General features: G+C 40.2%; 1 protein-coding gene across 4 annotated transcripts in view; it reads right to left on the reverse strand.

Annotated features, from left to right (window-relative positions):
* Positions 1-19,114, reverse strand: part of tmem108 (transmembrane protein 108) — a 55,892-nt gene continuing 36,778 nt past the window's right edge. For 2 of the 4 annotated variants that reach the window (XM_085172167.1, XM_085172168.1), the window contains exons 3-5: positions 5,031-6,242; positions 3,849-4,000; positions 1-1,082 (exon numbers count right to left, since the gene is read on the reverse strand). In XM_085172167.1, the coding sequence (XP_085028293.1) occupies positions 966-1,082; positions 3,849-4,000; positions 5,031-6,242 (1,481 nt within the window). In that variant the 3' untranslated portion in view covers positions 1-965. Of the gene's footprint in view, positions 1,083-1,661; positions 1,721-3,848; positions 4,001-5,030; positions 6,243-19,114 lie in introns of those variants that run through there. The other 2 variants (XM_085172169.1, XM_085172170.1) reach the window with 2 other exon arrangements.

Genomic DNA, 19,114 nt, shown 5'->3' on the forward strand with positions numbered 1-19,114 from the left:
TGACCATGACGTTTAATTCTTACTTTCAGAATAGAAACGTATTGACTCTACAAATTCATTTTAATGTTTTATTTGACGTATGTTTAATAACCAGGATGCCACTACAGCTTTACACCGTCCCCTCAGACCTCCTAGTGCACTCCATACCTGGCAAAGCTTGTCTGTCTCTGTGTTTTAGGCCTGTGATTGACTGGCTCCAACCTCTCAGTGAACCTACGCCGAATAAATGGCCAAAAAAATAGATGGATGTTTAATCATCTTCTTAATTAGAAAATTACCAGATAAAAGAACATACATTTTTAATATTAAAATGTGCTGTACTGGGTAAAATCTTGCAATCTGTGTATCTGACTAGTCTGAGCAAACTGATCATTTGAAAGCCACTCTTAAGGGTTGAGTCATTTTAATGCCAGTCTTTACTTTTAGTTTTAAATGATCATTTTAGTAAGTTTGATAAATACAGGCTCAAATTTCACAACCATTATTCCTCCTGCCTCTCCTCCCTCCCGACTTATCTAGGTGCTTATTCAAGTTCAACAGGCTGTAAGTATTCAGGGATTGATTTTAAAGGAAAGTTAAACTTACAAAGAACAGCTTTAATCGTTTTTATAGCACATGTGTCTCTCTCTAAAGCAGATTTTGTGTGGCAACATCCACAGTGCACTCACCATCAAGCCACCGCAAAGAAACAAAACCACATATACTCTGTAATTTTATAAAGACAATAAAAACCTTTATCACAATTAAGCCTTTTGTAGAAAATGTACATCAGAAAAATACGCAGGTGCATCCTTGTAGTAAATAAGCGTCTGTTTACGCCGCTCTTCTTTCAGGTTGCTCTTTGTGTTTGTGATATACAGTATAAAGTCGAAGTCTCTGAATATTTACCACATATATAAAATAGACAAGAACAGCAGGGGGAGAGGAGGACGAGGATCCGCAGAGCTTCTCGCCCCTCTGTGTCTCTATATGGCAGAAGCTTTGTCTCTGTTGATGAAGAGGGTCTCCTGGCAGAAAGGGTTAACCAGGACCACGCTGCTGCCGCTGTAGTCTCCATTGGGGGGTAGACAGGTGTCATGATCCTGCAAAAAGTACATGCACAAAATAAGACGTAGTGAAAAAAAAGGAAAGTAGGTGTAACTGTTAAACAGCAGCTCTAATTCATGATTCACGCTTCAGGGCTCACCGTTAGCGCACACGCTACTGTATCTGAGTCTCTCTACAGGCGACGAGCAGCAAGTTTAGCGTGGAAGAGGACAGATAAAATATGGGTTTTGTGCACATCAGGGCTTTTAAGGAGATGGTGAACAAAGATATGTGGAAAAAAGCTCAGCGATCAGAGATACAAAGGGGAGGTGGTGGGGAAGATGTAAGAGCCTCACAAGTGGAGGAACAAAAAGGGAGAATGACTCAGAAGAAGGCAGCAGAGGGTGTTAATCTAAGTGTGCTGGGTGATGGTGAGTCAGCAGTAATGAGGTGGTGCAGGAGGTCGTTTTGAAAAAGTCCTTTTTCATCCAATCACATGGAACTACAGGAACACCATCATCATCACCATCACCATCATCAGGTTTACAGTCATTTCTGTCATTTTCCTATAGCACCAGGGAGGCTACAGTACGAGGCTTCTGCTCTACGGACACGTGTAAAGCTGTAAACAACACCTGGGTGTCACCAAGGGCATCCTACACACGATCCAACCTCAGCTTCCCTCTCCTGACACCTCCGACAGGCGGCAAAGGAATGCAAATTGAGGAGGCAGAGGAATAAAATAAAGGAAACACACAGAGAAGATAATAAACATGCAAAGAGAGCAAGCAATGGTGCATAAAAATATACGGTTAAAAAGAATAGAGGGGGGAATTTGCAGAGAGTATAATATGCCTCTGTTATATCCCATCTTTTCCAACAGATGGCGCTGCCATGCACCTAAAAACAACATATTGCACTTTCTGCTTTGAGCTGGACTTGAGCCTACAAAGCCTTATGGGTTGTTTTCCTCAGTTTTGCATAAATATGAATGGGTTAGTTAAAAATAAAATAAAATAAAATTGCATGCTGCCTAAAAATTTCCAAGCCCCCTTTAAAAAGCACACCGATTAAGGGAATGCGTGTAAAATTATCATCATTAAGTGCAGAATATTTCTAATTAGTGGGAGACAGTAGCTTAAAAATGACCTGGTTTGCAGATTTTACAGTGTAAAAGCCTCATATCACTTTATTAAAAACCTGGGAGCTTCTGGCGTGGAGCGTAATATCAGATATAATGATTTACACAGGATTTAAGCAGTTTAAACTGTCAGATAAAAATCTTAGGTCAAATATGTTGGACATGTTATATTTATAGGCAATGTCTGACGAATTATAGGAAAGTGAGTTTACGGAAACTTCCTGTAGCTTATGGATGACGCCGTGAGGTCAATACTGAAGAATCCAGATTTGTCTTTATCTTGTGTTATGTGATTTGTTTTGTTTCTACGCACTATAAGTCTGGAATGAATAAAGACTGAATTCATGCCAGAACACTATTTTAAACAAACTAAATGATATAATACAGTTGGGAACAAGATTTTACCAATCCCAAAGCTACTTACAGCAAAAAATAAGTGGGAACACGTGTGCTGAAAGATTAAGCTGTGAATTTACTGAGTAAATGAAAACGCTGCCAATTAGTAGAATTTCTTGGTTCAGAAGATTTATACCAGAGCTCAAAGCGACATGAGAATTAAAGAGACCAAAGTTTAGCTTGGATTATCCATTTGTTCACAGCAAACCATAAAATACGTAACATGATGGAGAAGGAAAGATATGGAAGACATGTTATTTACCACAAGAAGATCATACAGACCTCATCAGCTGCTGTTTTATTGATCTGTGAAGCCTAAATGTGCTTTTCTGTTCTGTAAAGCAATTTTTAAAATAATATAAACGCATCATTGCTTCAAAGATTTTTTTATGTAGTCAAAAATCCTCAACCAGACCAAAAACATTACAAAAAACAGCTCAGTGTCATTTTATTAAATACACATATGTGGAAAAACCCGATCATTAAATTTCATCATTAAATGAGTCTTTCTGATAATTTGAGAATGACTGCAGATCTTTGATCTTTCTTAAGGTTTATTTATTGATTATGCTTGACAGATTTTTGTCTTTTATTCACATTTTTTTGTCTGCAGTAATCTGAAGCACCTGCAGTGGGTCCCACCACTCGTGTTTATGAAACACTGATCTTGGCTTATTAATGCTTTTCTTTTAAACAGATTTAAATATAATGAATGCTTGTTGGATGCCTCAAAAATATCAGAAAATTAACTTTAAATCTTTGGATTTTTATATACTTTTGAGCATGCACAGACCGATATTATTGATAAATATAACTAAATTGATGCTTCACTGAAAGTTTGCAGTCTTGTATGTAATTAAACCTGCTCAGGTGAGGTTTATTGATTACTAATACCAAGTTACTAATAATGTATCAGTAAAGACTACTCAGTATAGCGACACTGAAGCCAGTCTTTGAGATTCAGTTGCTGCTGTAAGTTTAAGTGAATACTTGATGTGAAGAACTGTCTAAGAATCAGATGCCCTGAGGAAAAATTTGTCTTTTGCTTGTTTCAAATAGCATCCTCGTTAATCGCAGCAGCACAGCATTATGTTCAAGTGGCTTCAGAAGGCCTCGGGGCTTGCTGACAGGGGAGATTGGACATAGATCCTCTTGTTGTTTCCATATTCATTAAATGCATTCTGCTGACTGATAGCGAAACATCAAGTAAATGTGCGGCCTCTTTAAGTGTGTGCGGTGCAGAGCAGTAACAGAAAGGCAGCCTAACAGTGTCAGTAGTTTGTACCTCACTCTCCAGAGTGTGTATCTCTCTGGGCAGCTCCACGGCGTGTCTGCTGAAGTAGTCCATGGTGATGGCGTTGTTCCAGTAACTGAGGTTGTTCTCCTGACTTGAAGACTTTTTCTTCCTCCTCATGCAGCACACAGTCAACAGCACAGCTACAGCGGGCAGAGGAAAAAAAACGAGGCTCAGCACAGAAACGGGAATAGCTGCTGCTTCAAAAAGCCTCTGAAATCACCCACACCTGCTGCTCGGCAAGAGCCTGTCATGTTTCAGGACAACATGCTGCAGTTGGAAATCAATACTGCAAATTCTGAGCTGCCAGTCGTTCGGTGAAAATATACGACAAGGCTTTCAGGAATCAGAAAGTAAAAGTACTTCATTTTCAGTGGACTGGAGTGCACAAAATTATATTTTGCCTTGGGTGGAATAGCTTTTCACCAGTGAAAACCTTTTAAACCAAATTAATTTCATAAGGAACGGCCCTGAAGTGTAACTGGAGGCTGTCAAAAGGGATTCTGTGAAATCTAGAAGCTGACTGAGATAAACGAAGACAAGAAAAGTCAAAACTTAAGAATGAATTAAACTCACTTCAGAAATGTAATAAAATGACTAATAATGGTTAAAATATGCATGTGTTATAACAATGTGATCTACAATATAAAATACTGTGACCTGGTGCAGTGTCATTTTTTCCAATAGTGAGATGAGAGGATTAACACACAGGCTGCTGCTGAACCATTAAGGGTTGAGCACAACCACATTAAAAACCAAAAAACCCACAAGATGTTGCCTTTTAAATCATTTTCATGCAGCTTTTATTAAGCTTTTTAACTATGGCATGCGTAAGCTTAAATTGGATGAAAGAAGGTGGAAGCTAAATCGATAAAAAACAGGTCACCACAAGCAGGTGAATGTAAAGAGGTTAAATATAAATCTCAAGCCACAACCAAACAAGGGAAACCCACTAACTTAGATATGCCCACTAAGGCCATTTCCCTTTTTCTTCCCACTCTTTATGTGAAACTACACTGTGGCTTCTGTGGCTTCTTATTAAATATACAAGTGTGAAGGTGGTAAAAACTCTCTGCAGTAAAGCAGACGATTGAGATTCTTTATATACCGAACCATTTCTTTCAGACAGAATGTGACTCTCTTTGTTTTCCAAGCTGCTCTGGTTTTACTTACAACACGAGGACACGAGCACACTGATGGCCAGCACGATCCACACGATAGCCATCCTGCTAAAGCAGATGTCCTTTTGGGATGACGTGGAGTCGATAGCAGTGCCTGGGTTGTGGCCAGGTGTCGGGGTGGTGATTGGCAACGGTGTGATCTGGAAGTTCCCGCTGGTTGTGGAAGTGGGCTCTGAGCTGTTTGCCTGCTGTTCCATCTCGACTGATGTGCTCTTGGAGAAGTGCTCCCCATATGCAGTTGCATTCCCTAGCAGGTCAGTGCTGTTACCTTGAACAGAACCTTGAGACTGACTTTCCACAGTGGTGATGTCGTTCGCTGCAGTGCGAGTGGCTGGCGTGAGTGTTGAATTCTGTGTTGTGACGCCCGTCACGGTGGACAGGGCGCTGGACGCAGTGAAAGTTTGATTCTGTGGTGGGCTCTTGACAGTGACAACCAACTGAGCAGTGGGGGGCTCGTCCACTCCATGCACCTCGCGAAGGGTGATGGCGTGGTGCGGGGATCCTACAGCATGATTCCTGAGTTTCAGGCCTCGTGCAGCATCAGCGTCGACTGAGAGTGAAGAGGGGGGCTGCAGGCGTGGAGCATACCGCTGCCCGAGTTCCTCTACACTCAGCTTCTGAAGCCCTGTGTGGTTTGCATCGAGTGCATCCCCTTTTTCTGCTCCAGAGCTGGACAGAGGTGCTAGGGGGTTTGGGGCCCCTATAGCAGCAGATTCCACATTTATATTTGGCCTCTCTGCATTAGGAAATTTAGGACTGCTGCTGCTACTGGCCTGGTTCGTGCTGACTGTAACTGGGTTATGGGCCCTGACCAATTTGTGCATGAGACTTCTGTTTACAACATCAGAGCTGGGCTCTTTGGGGTGATTCATATGACTGCCAGTGCTCACAGTGTTTGGGGTGACTCTGTCATAACTCGGAGGATCCTCACGAGCTAAGTTGGAAGCTTGGGCAAGCCGATGCAAGTGTAAGGGGGGAAGAGCAGACGTAGGAAGGAGGGCATTTGTGGGTTGCATGCCTTTGGGTGACCAGTCCCCGCTACTCGACCCCTCCTGATGCCAGTCCAGGGGTGGAGGTTTGGGTGAGGACAGGGGGCTGCTGTGTGTGACTGCCATGTAGACAGAGTCCTGGGATGTGTGGCTGAGGTACAGCTCCTGTGCTGATGACACCAGTCCTGCTGGCAGTGCTAGGAATGCTAGAACACCTGCAGAAGCAAACAGAATAACATAGAAATCCTTTTTAGTCTCACAAACTCTTGATTGTTTCCTGTAAAGTTGATTTTTTAAAACTCTTTTCTCCCGTGCATTTTGTTTAGCAAACCTTGATGAAGCTGCAGCCCCGCGGCTATAACTGACTGCTCGGCTGTTTAGTTGAGACGTGTGGCATTGTCTTGCATTCATTATGCTTCTTAGTCTTTAATCTACTGAAGCGTTATGCGTGTCAGTCGCCTAGTTTAACTAGATTGCTTTATTAACTGCATTATTCACTAGAACAGCGCTACTGCGTGTATCTGTGCATGGATAAGGTGGCAGCTGGGACGGAGAGGATGCTTCTCTCCTTGGACACGCAGTTCTCTTGTAATAAAACAGTAAGATATAGCTGCAAATAATATTCTTAGCAATCCAGTTTCTATAAATGTTCTTGTTTAAAGAACCAACATTTAGAGGTTTTTTTTTCACACATTTACCATTGGACAGTCGCACAAAATACCTGAGTAACCAGTAAAGTACCACATCTATATTAGTTAGTCCATCAGTTAAAACTTGGTTATTTCCTAATTTATGAAGTGTTAAAAAGAGATATTAAAAAATCCCCTCTGTACAAACCTTTGAGTTTCGAATCTCAACAAGCTGAAACTAGAATTTTTAACCTTACTTTAACCAAAGTTTATGGGAAATTATGCACTCTGGTACATTTAAATATATAAGGTCTCATTTGCATATTTAGACATGACATTTAAAAAAATAGAAAAATAGTAATAGAAAAAGATGATTTATCATAAAGGAAAAATGCTTACTCTGTTCACCTCTTACATTGACCTTTGTCATCATAAAATCGAGTCAACAGTCAGATGGTGAAATGTGTCTTGTTAGTAGACATAATGACTTTTAATGATTTTCCAACAAATTAATACAGTAGATTGATTTATGACAGTCTCAGTGTCAGTATGGCCTACTTAAAATGCTAAAGCCATCTCTAAGAGCTTGACAGATTTGCTCTCTCAAGCTCAATCCCGTAAGGAGGCTGCGTAGTGACAAGACATTAGCAGGTGCCAGTGGGGAATAGTGTTATCTAGACAGCTAGAAAGTCATAGAGGGAGGAATGTGAAAGGCCTTATTAATTTCCACATTAACTCTCTCCTTTCCACCCCTTATTTATACTTAATCACAACTAATCCGACACATTAGCAGAGTCCCCACTGTGCAGACTCTATACATCCAGACAACAGACTACACAGCAATAAATATCATCTAAATTCTTGTCTGGTATACAGTCATAGCACAAAGAAAGCACAACACGGTCTTCAATTTGAAGGTTTTACATATAAAGACATAATAAAAAGCATCTGGTCCTTAGCTGGTCTAAATATAGCCTCAGATAAATTACAAAACAAGACATATAACAGTTTCTGAAAACCTAAGAACATCCTCATTGCCTCCAAAGGAATTAAGACTAGGTAGAAGCCAGAAGCTGCTAATTAAATACTCTTGATTAACTGTTAATCAGCAAGTGTGAACATCTTTATGAAAGCAGAACATCTTGTCAGATGCTAAGGAGGCATGAGAAGCAACTGGTGCCGCCCATCAATCTGGGAAAGGTTAAAAGGCCATTTCCAAACAATGTGAAGTCCATAACTCTACAGTTAGAAAAAGATTATTCACCAGTGGGAAACATTGAAGACAGTTTACAATCTTTACAAGAGTGCACATCCCAGCAAATTTACCCCAAGGCCAGACACTACAAAAAACAAAACCCACAAGAACTACATCTCAGATTCTAAATTCCTCAGTTAGCATGTTAAATGTTAAAGTTCATGAAATTACAATTAGGAAAACAATAAAGAAGCATAGGAAGGGTTGGCAGAAGAAAACCGCTTTTTTTCTAAGAACATGGCAGCACAGCTTAGGTTTGCAAAGTTGCATCTGAACAAACTACAAGACTTCTGGAACGATGTCCTTTGGATGGATGAGACCAATGTGGAGATGGCTGGCCATAATGCACAGCACAACACTAGCCAAAAACCAAACACAGCATATCGGCACAAACACCTAATGCCGACTGTCAAGCACGGTGGTGGAAGAGTAATGATTTGGGCTTGTTTTGCAGCCACAGGACCCGGGTGCATTGCAGTCATTTATATAGTTAAGTAAGTAAGTAAGTAAGGCAAAAATTTATTTAGAATTTTTCAAGACAAGAATCACAAAGTGTTTCACAAAAAAAAATCCAGGGCATTTAAAACAACACAGACAAAAAGTAAGACAAATGCAATTCACAGATCCACAGAGTCCACAGATCTTAAGCTAAGCAAAGAGAGGTACAGAGGGCCAGAGTGGTAAAAGCCTCATATGCTGTATAACAAGTAGGCCCTGACCACATGACATCAGGGACCTGCTAGGGACATAGGGATGTAGAGGTTCAGTAATGTAAGCTGGTGCTTGTCCACAAAGAGCTCTAAAAGTCAGAACCAGAATCTCAAAATGGACTCTGAATTCAAAAGGGAGCCAATGTAGCTGTATTAGCAACGGCGTCACATGCGAGTACGTAGCAGATTTGGTCAGAAGCCTATCTGCGGCGTTTGAACAACCTGCAGACGTTCCAGAGTTTTTGCTTAGACATATAAACAATGAATTACAGTATGCTTGGCCCAATGCACAATGCACAGCAGCAAATCTGCAGAAAGGATGAAAAAGAAAAGAATCAAAGTGCTGTAATGGCCAGTCAAAGTCCAGACCTCTACCTGACTGAAATGCTGGGAACTCTAGAGACAGTAGAAAGTACATAAACAAATGCCTGCAAAGTACTGAAGCTATGATGTACAGAAGAGCGGGCCAAAATTCCTCCATAACTATGTGAGAGACTGATAAAGTAATACAAAAAAATAATTACTTTAAATTACTTCTGCTAAAGGTGCCTCTACAAACTACCAAATCATAAGTGGTGTTTAGTTTTTGACACAGTGCTTCTCCAGTTTGTCTTCGTTATTGTTAAATGAATATGACATGGTGTGATATTTCATCCGTGGTTGATCATCTGAGGTTTATTTACCTTATTTTAAAATCTGTTAAGGACTAGATCGACTATATCTAGATCATTAGGAATGAAACAGGATGATTTCTTTTTAAAAAGACTGCACGTTAGTGTGTTTTAGTCACGGTTACTGAAATAGGGAAGTGATTAAGTTAGTCTGACACCAACCACTGGCTTATTGCTTTAAGGTTAAGACCAGCATTACTTAACATTTATCTTAATGACAACAAATGCCACAAACAGACCATTATCAGTGTGAGATCACTCTTCAACTTCTCAGACCTGTCTGTGGCACTTGGGTCAAATGTCATTTCTTCCGTCTGTGGATGTCCAAAGTAGGAATGTCGAAAGATTCCCTAAACACTACCACTGAACACTCAAGGAATAGTGTATTCGATAGAGGCCATATATTTATTTGCTGCTGATAAAGTGGTGTTTTATGTTGTTTTGTTTTTTGTCATTAATAAGAAAGCATGTCAGCTTATTTTAGTGGCTCATTTGAATGTTTCTACCAGTTTATGGACAAGAATCGAGTGCTGTGACACATGCGAATGAGCTCTATCAGGCTTTAGTGGGATCAGATTTGACTGATTACACTAACGTGCAATCATTCACAATCTTTTATTAAAAACTGGTTTAAAGATTAGACGGAAAAAAGGAAAATACAATATGTTTATTCTGTTTAAATCTTATTCATTTTTTATGTCTATTATAACCTTACTAATATGCAAGGGTCATGCTGATGACAAACGAAAACCTCAACAAATAAAAATGGAAAGGGAAAGAAAACAGCATGTGTACACAGGCAGAGCTGTAGACCCTCAAACAAGTAAATTTGAGGTTAATTCATTAAAAAAAATACCTCAAAACACAGTCACGAGGTACTAATATGACTGAGAGGTTATGGCCATCATTAAGGAGCAATGGAAAAAGACAGAAACAGAAATCTGGATAGAACGTACAACAAAGAGCTGCAGTAAGAGATCAAACATTATTAGTAGTATAATTTATTCGCCACAGGAATATTTTTTCCATTTTCTTCCACGAGGGGTTTAAAATACACTCGGGCAGAACCCCAAAGCACTGACTATTTAAACTCAGCCTCTGAATCATTAATCATATTCCTCCATACTCAATCACACAGACTTGCAGGAGAGAGGGTCCAGGCACTGCCTTCCATTAACCAGGTCTGTCACGTCTCTAATCCACAGAGCCCACCCCAGACCAATGTCTGGGGAGACAACATGCGGGGCCATTGTTGATTTATGGATGCTCTATTTTTCCTCAAATTATCTTTTAAGCAGGAGAATAAAATGCAGCCTGTCAACTGTAAGGTGTTTAGTCTTTTACTGATGCTGGGTAATGTGAATCGTGTGCATATTAGGACAAAAATCAACCTCTGAAACGAGGCCGAATGACTGAATCGGGACGAATTAAATAGTGACTCCTTGGATAGGAAGGTGTAAGATGTCTCCGTGCAAACTGAAACCACGTAGATGCAAGAAGGCTTTAAATAAGGAGATAAAAGAGGTAACGGAGGCCGATTAAGAGAGAGGATGTTTATCGTGACGGGGTCTGGCTTGAGTCATGCCTTCAATCAGTACACAAGCCTGGCTGTCACAACCCGGCAACCTGACACGCTGCTGCTGAATAAAACATAGTGTCCTTTTATAAAGTTATGTCAGAAATGAACAAACTAAATGCACTGGCACAGATTCTCCCAGATGGTTCAAACATGGGCTTCTCTGATCTGTAACCAGCATGGAGATTAATATTCATTTAGGACTTTGCAGTTTAGTCGAATTATATTTTATTAAACATCACATCTAAAATGTGAAAAGGGCCAAAACTGATTTTTTTTTAAAAAAAAGTTAGCATGCACTGATGTCTGACTGCCCAAATATTAACTAGTGCAGGACACAAAATGAGGTCAACCTTTAGATTCTGTTTTAGAGGTGTGGAGATTTATGATTTATTAGCTTTTCTGAGTGATGCTCTTTCTGATGTAACCCTGACATTTACTTTTATAATTACTAGGGACCAGTATGCTTTTACACTGGTGGATTCTCATATTAAACGTGGCTAAAGGTTCAAATATTAAGGTCAGCGTAAGCCGACCTGCTGTAAACACTCTACACTTGGCTCTGTATGATGTCAAAGAGAGGATTCCCTTAATGTCGTCGTGTCAGGTGCAGAGCTCTGTCCTCCAGTGAGGGGCAAAGAAAGTTGGCTAAAATGGATCAGGTGGCCAAAGAAGGCAGCAGGCAAGCTTCCAATTCTGTGATCATGTGAGATGAGAGAAAAACATTACAGGACTCCTTCAAGGCTCTCTAATTGAAATTAGTTTTGTGTGGCAAGGTGTTTCAGTGGCTAGCACTACTGCCTCACAGCAAGAAGGTTCCTGATTTGAGTCTGTGGCCTTCCTGTGTGGTTTGCATGTCCTCCCTCTGCCTCCATAGGTTTCCTCCAACAGTCCAGAGAAAATTAGGTTTAACTGGTGATGCTAAATTAGCCATCGATGGGCGGAATCAGAGCTCTGAATGGTGCAGAGAAATGATATGTGGTGGAGTTTCTCACCAAACCAGAAGAAGTATAACTCAATAGAAAGGAAATAGATTTATTTGGGGTGACTGCATGAAGAGTCACTGCTGCTGAGTTTCTTCGAAATACATTTTCTGAACACCACAAGGCAACTTCAATTTAGTGGCATTATATTTAAAAGAAGACGGGCATCTCCACAACAGTTATCTCCAGATACCAAAAAATATCAAAACTGGACAGCTAAAACAGATATTCGATTTTGTGAGGAGCAGTCCCCCTAACCTTGATAAATAACCCTGTGTGCACAACGTAAAAACAGTTATGAGACCCCCATGGCAGATAACTTATGCAATAACTTATGCTATATTGTGGCTGAAGCTTTGCCTGTGCATAATTAATACATTATTATGAACAAGGTGGTTTATTATACTGTAATAGTAAGAAATCAATGGGCAGCCACCAAAAAGGCTTTACTGCACCTCAGCACTGATCGTTGAATCTGCAGGTCTCTGCAGGAGGAATTCTTACATTATACAGTCTGTCATTTTGCTTTGATGACTGTGCTGCCGAACACGTCGGTCAAATACAGTTTAAATCTGGGGATGTCCACAGCGCACTCATCAATGCATTCTGTGCTCGGGCTAGTTTTAAGGGTTAGTTTGCAGTAATCCTCACAGCAAATGAGAGCCAACAGGTCCCCTCATTGTTGACTGCTTTGGATTTTTACGTTTTTTAATATTTTTATGCAGTATAGCATAAACTGACTTTCTTATTAAACAGTGGTGTGTTTGTGGTTTGAAAAAAAAAAGAGCTGAGACATGAGGAGCACCTCCAACGTCTTGCTTGTTGCTGTATCTTTACAACTGACTCTTCTGTGTTCAGCTGAAGACTAAAAGTAGCAGCAGTTAAATATAAAAGCATACACAACGACACAGCATGGCTGAAAGAAAATGTCGGCACTCCAACTGATGGTTTAGCCTTATTGGGCAGATTTAATAGGAATAAAATAAATGGAAGATGGTGACGGGGTAGTATGTTTATTCCTTTCTCTCTAAAATAGACTTTACATAAACCTAGATTACACAGGAAAGTTACGTGTTTAAAAACAGGAAATATAATAATATAATAAGCGAGTTATCGTGTTTTTTGCCCTCTGCTACACCTGCATCTTTATTTTTTTCTGAAAACAGGAAATCCACCTATTCCTGACCTGTACAGTCTGTGTTGTTGGATTTCTGTGTCTGCAGTGATTACATGTACCTGCTTGTTTTTACACATACGTTGTGCTGCACACTGAGCCAAATGGGTGTAATTTGTCACGACGGCTGTGTGTCCGGCTGATGGAGAGAGAGTGTGAGCAGGCAGAGAGCCTGGACTGGCCTCCACAAAGACACATAGAGGGGTATTAACAAGAGAAATTATTGAAAAGACCAAGGAAGTAACCTTAGCTTCACAGACATCCATTACTGAGTAGAAGCACTGAAAAGGAAACGAGAATACGGAGTGCAAAGAGGGAAAAAAGGGTGGAAAATGTGCACAAGCGGGCCTGATCTTGCACCTTTTCCTGTGTGTTTGATCACGCTAAGACGTGGGCAAAAGCAAAAAGGTTAGACATGAAAAAGTGAGCTGGAGCAGGGCACACAGAGAAGCATTCGTTATAGTCAGCTGCACCCGTTCACTCAGCATGATTTTTTTCCCCTCCCACCCTCGTGCATGTTGGCTGTTTTCAGTCTGACATGATATTTTCTCGCAAGCAGAAAAACACCCACAAAAGGAGTCAGACCACTTTCAGCGGCGATGATGAAAGAAGGAGTGAGGAGGCGAGTGCGGAGTTTGAATCTTCGCTGGTGAACTGAGGCTTTTTCTCCTTTTACGAGGAGGAGCCCGTTTATCTCTCGCACCAACCTGTTGCCTTCGCTATCTATGTCACTCAGCCGATCACCATCAAGAAAAGCACATGCTAATATCATGAAGACAAATAACGGCCCGGCTAAAACTACTGCGAGACTGTGCCCTCGTTTATTTGACTAATGGTGTCAACCTGTTTTAAATTATCAAAGCGCAGGGTGTACAGAGGCAGAGAGGGAGGGAGGGGCAATTTATGCAAGAAAACCTGCTGAATTAGGGCTCTTTTGAGTGCATAGGAAAACCGGTGACATTCGCTGAAGTCCTCCATTGAAGCCACGAGGGACATCAATAAATCATGTTGCAAAGCAGGCACCTGTGCACTGATCCAAAGCAGGCTTTGTCCCACTACTCATTCACAATTAGATTGAGAGGCCAAAGCCTCTGACACCCAATCTAAAGTTACACAGTGATAACCTAACATTTGCTCCTGAAGCTGAGGAATCCTGCCTTAAGCTTTGAAGCCACTCATAAGCTAAGACTTCAGTGCCACAGAACAATAATCTTCAGGTGCAGTGCATCGTGAATCTTCCGGCTTAATCAATCATACCGATGCACTTAGTGTGCGGCATGCAGGCTATCAGTGCTTATGCACCAGCCTGGCTGCATGATCAATCCTAAAGGGGTGGGGGGGCTCCTCGCAGAGGAGGCTGGGATATTTATCTTTCTTTCCAGGGGTCACCTCCTGCTACGTGCAATGGAGAATGATGTGGCTATGACGTGTACGGCGACAATCTGCCTATGAAGCGGGTTCTGGAGGCAGGCTGGTTGTGCCGTATCTTCAGTGGGCAGCTGCCAGTGCCACTATTCAAACTGGAGGCTCTACAGGAAGCCAAAAATAGGAGCTGCAAAATCATCCATCAATAAGGCTCGTGAGTCGTGGTTCGTCAGGCTGTACTTCTGAAATCCTTCTGTTCTGTCATCTCCCTGCTCAGCAGCATAGCGGGGAGTAACAGAACAGTATACGCAGGGAACAAAAAGCCTAGATTCAATGAGAACCTAGACCAAGGTCAGGTTTATAAAGAAAAAGAACTGCAGGGCAAAGTTGCATTAAGATAAAATACCTGACAGTACATTTTCTGTCTATTTTTGCTCTGGGTGCTGTTAAAAATAACTGTATAAGCAGTCTGTCTGTTATCCAATAGAAAAATAATTTGGGTGTAAACTGAATCCTTAGTTAATCAGTTAGGATAACATTTATTGATACCAATACTATTTTAACTTCATTTCAACTTTTCTGTCAGAAAACATTTTTTGTCTCTAAACAAAGTACAAAAGCGAACACCTGTGAAGTGATTCGTGACTCTCAAGCCTTTATTTAATACTTGAGAGGAAATAGATGAAAAATAAATATAAATATCAGCTATTTATATTTCCCACATAACATCACGTCACAGACTATTTTAGCTCCAGACTGTGGTGGTTCTAAAATGTTTTATATAGACAGTAGTTACCAAAATTATTAGATTAGAAAACTGTCAAAAACTTTGACAAAACTGAAAAAAAGATTTTTATTTATTAGTTAAATAATGAAGTGAATTCATCTTTTTATACCCAAATATTGTGCTCAATTAAAGTCAAAAATTAATCAAGCACAATATTTAACTAAAAATTTCTCTTCAGGAATGCAAGTAAATAACTCTAAGTTGACATCTTAATAATAATAATAATAATTTGCTTAATTTCCAAACCCTACTTGTGGATTAACCATCACAGACACGTCAAAAATGATTTTGATTTACCAATACTGGTAATTTAGGGGAGCTGTGGCATAAACCTTACATTTTGTGCTGGTCTAATAAGTTTGTTAAACTTTGTATTTTGATTTGTAAACCAATAATCTGTCTAAATTTTCCTAGTTTCCAGCTTAGATAGCAGCTGTTTTACTTCAGAATTTCAAGAACTTGGTACATTTCAAAGGTTTTACTCCTTCATAAAAACCTCTTCAGAGCTTTTTGGTGTCAATTAGAATAAAAAAGGTTGAGCTGACATGTTACATGTCGCTCCAACAGGCCGATGACACGTGCAGGTGCACAGTGCTGTGCATGTCTGAGGATTACCCTTTGATGGCTCTGTGATCCACCTCTCTCATTCCTGTCATTAATTAAAGATGGAAAACCATTTACTGTCACACCGACGGCCACTATAAGATCACCAGTTACACTGACAAGTATCTTTGGACAGGTTCAAAACTAGAGGCTTCTGCAGTAAGGTGACTGACGCACCACTGTGCTGCACAGCTATTTGTTATATTGGTTAATTTAACTACAGTATTAAGGTTTTTTAGTCTTCTCTGCTTTCTACCTTCTCTTAGTTTAGTCCAAGGTAAATGGACTGTAATTTATACAGTGCTCTTTTACTATCACTGTGAACCCAAAGCTCTTATTTACACTGCAAGCAGAATCCACACACACATTTCCAATCTTCACCCAGGTAAACATCAGAGGGTACTTGGGGTTTAATATCTTGTCCAAGGACTGTTTGACCTGAAGCCCCGGGGTGTTTCTCAGGTTCCTCCTTAAAAATGACAAGCCCAAAGTGAATCAACTATTTCTCTGCGATTGCAAGCTCTGTGTAAACTATATTGGTATCAAAATAAAGCTGACACTTGTGAGACTTCATCATCAGTGCAAGCATCACAGCAGAGGCCATTCTGTCAAACTAACTGAGGATAAAACACAGAAAAGTATAAAGGAGTTTTTCCTGGCTTGGTCTTTTACAGCATATAGCTCTCTTGAAAATTTGATGCAGTAGATCCTTTGGGGTTCAACAGGTTAACACAGAATTTGGGGGGATTGAACTGTCAACCTTCCTAATAGTAGGCAACCTATTCTAAACTCTAAGCCATCATAACTGACAAGTTTTTGGGTGGGGGTGGGAGCTCTGTGACTGGAACAAATAGAATTACTTGCACTATTGCACACTATCCACACATCTGTTAATCTATTTTTATTTACAAAAACAAACAAAGAAACAAAAAAACAACAACTTCAGAGCAATTTCAGATTCTAAAGTCAACTTCTACAGTTGATTGTGCATAATTAGACTAGACTAGATTAGACTAGATAATTAGTCTTGATTAGACTTTATTGAAAAAGTGGTAAATGGGCTAGTTCTTTGCTGAATAACGCTTCTCTACTCTACTTGAACAATTTAAAGCACTTTATATAACATGCCTCACAAGCACTTTTTTTCTGTCATCCACACATTCATACTCTGATGAATGCATCGGAAAGCAGCACAGGGTTCAGTATCTTGCCCAAGGATAATTAGGCATGGAGAGCCCGGAGCACTCTGGGACAGATCAGCCAACTTTCCAATTAGTAGTTGGCCTGTTCCACCTCAGGAACAACAGGCTAAACCACAGGGAAGTAAAAAAAGTCACACAAAAAGTGACGAGAAAAGAGTATTGATACAAAGTTTTGGTACTTTCACCCGCTTGTGCACAATTCCCTTGGAATCACAAGTTCTTTACAATCAAGCTGAACAAGCAGCAAAAAGAGAGCCGTTGTTTTTTGTATTCAAATGTTTTTTTTAATACATGTAAATGAAGTAAGTTTATTACAACCTTGGTTGAGATCTCTCTTTCTTTATAAGAGGTGCGCAAAGTTTTTTTTTTAAGTGTTGTTAGTCAGAAATAATGCCCGTGCTGCATTAACAACCATAAATCCACAAGCAGATTGTTTCTTTGTGATGTCACTGAATAAAATCATTAACCAAAATGTCTGATATGCAAATGTACAAGAACTAAAGGGAATTACTGTATGTCCACTATGTCTCGTAGTCTAATGGGATAAACATGCCTAACTGCTGGTTTAGAAGCTCCAAATCACTAAACCACAGCCCATAATTAAAGATGTCCTCCACACCGCCCAGCCGACCCTCCGTGGATCATATTTAGCCTCATTTATGCTAATAAAAACCACTCCACAGTAGCAGACAGCCCTCTATGGGATTCCCCTTCAATCCTCTGGGGCAAACGAAGATGGCTTTATCTGCAGCTCTCATCAGAATACCAATGAGCCCATATCACACCACGCCAGCACACACACAGCATGGCTCGTCTCCCCCAGTATAAAATCAGTTCATATCTCAACTTTTGAGAAATAAAAGCTGACAGAGCCGAATCAAAGTAATCATAACGCTTAAGAGAAGTTTTGTTAAAGGTAGTCCAAGCCTTTAATTTAAAGCTTTGATGTGCTGTCACAGAACCACAGAAACAGATCGGATCCATCAGTGTCAGGCGGACAAAACCCTTTATCAGCCGAGAGCTGTCTGACTAACTGCTGCTAAGATTGGATTATCTCGCCTGGACAGCGAGCCATTAGCCATCAGGTTCAGTGGACCCACTGCACTTCTGTAACAGTTTCTAGTAGGCCTGCTGTGGTACTACTTCAATGTGTGCCACTACAGCTGCTACCATTGGTTACTGTACTTACGATACCACCAATATCTGCATTAATATAGTTGGTAATAATAAAAAAAATAATAAAAAATAATAAAATAGAGTCTAAAACTATGAAGAAGTTTCACACCCCAGCTCCTCTGTGATTACTTCTTTTGAATTCGACCAAGTGGCCGCTTCTGAAGTTTAATAAGTTGGAGTTAAAAAGTGGCCGAAAGCTCCAGAATTGAGAATATATTCACAGAAATGTTGTAAGAAAAGTAAATATCATTCCCAAAAGTGTGCTTACATTATATTAATAGAAGACAATAAGCATTAAAAAGCTGTGATGAGTATTGCTAAAGTATATAGTTAGGTCTGGATCAGGTGACCCTGAATCCTCCCTTAGTTATGCAGCAATAGGTGTTTGCTGCTGGGGGATTCCCATGATGCACTGAGTATTTCTTCTTCAGTCACCTTTCTCACTCACTATGTGTTAATAGACCTCTCTGCTGAATCACACTTCTTATTAATCTCTGGCTCTCTTCCACAGCATGTCTTTCATCCTGTTTTCCTTCTCTCGCCCCAACCGGTCGCAGCAGATGGCCCCGCCCCTCCCTGAGCCTGGTTCTGCTGGAGGTTTCTTCCTGTTAAAAGGGAGTTTTTCCTTCCCACTGTTGCCAAAGTGCTTGCTCATAGGGGTTCATTTGATTGTTGGGTTTTTCTCCGTATGTATTATTATAGGGTGCACCTTACAATAGAAAGCTCCTTGAGGCAACTGTTGTTGTGATTTGGCGCAGTATAAATAAAATGAAATAAAATTGTATAGAATTGAATTAAATCTTAGTAAATCTTGAATTTCTCATAAATGACTGGACTCGTGTTGTGATTCTACCATATGACAAAATGCCTTCACAAATCATGGTTTAGTCGATCCATCAGAAAGTGAAAAGCAAGCAAAAACATCAAATAACAAACAAACCAATGAAAAGAGGTTC

Source organism: Neolamprologus multifasciatus, chromosome 9, assembly GCF_963576455.1.
Source record: "Neolamprologus multifasciatus chromosome 9, fNeoMul1.2, whole genome shotgun sequence".
NCBI lineage: Eukaryota > Metazoa > Chordata > Actinopteri > Cichliformes > Cichlidae > Neolamprologus > Neolamprologus multifasciatus.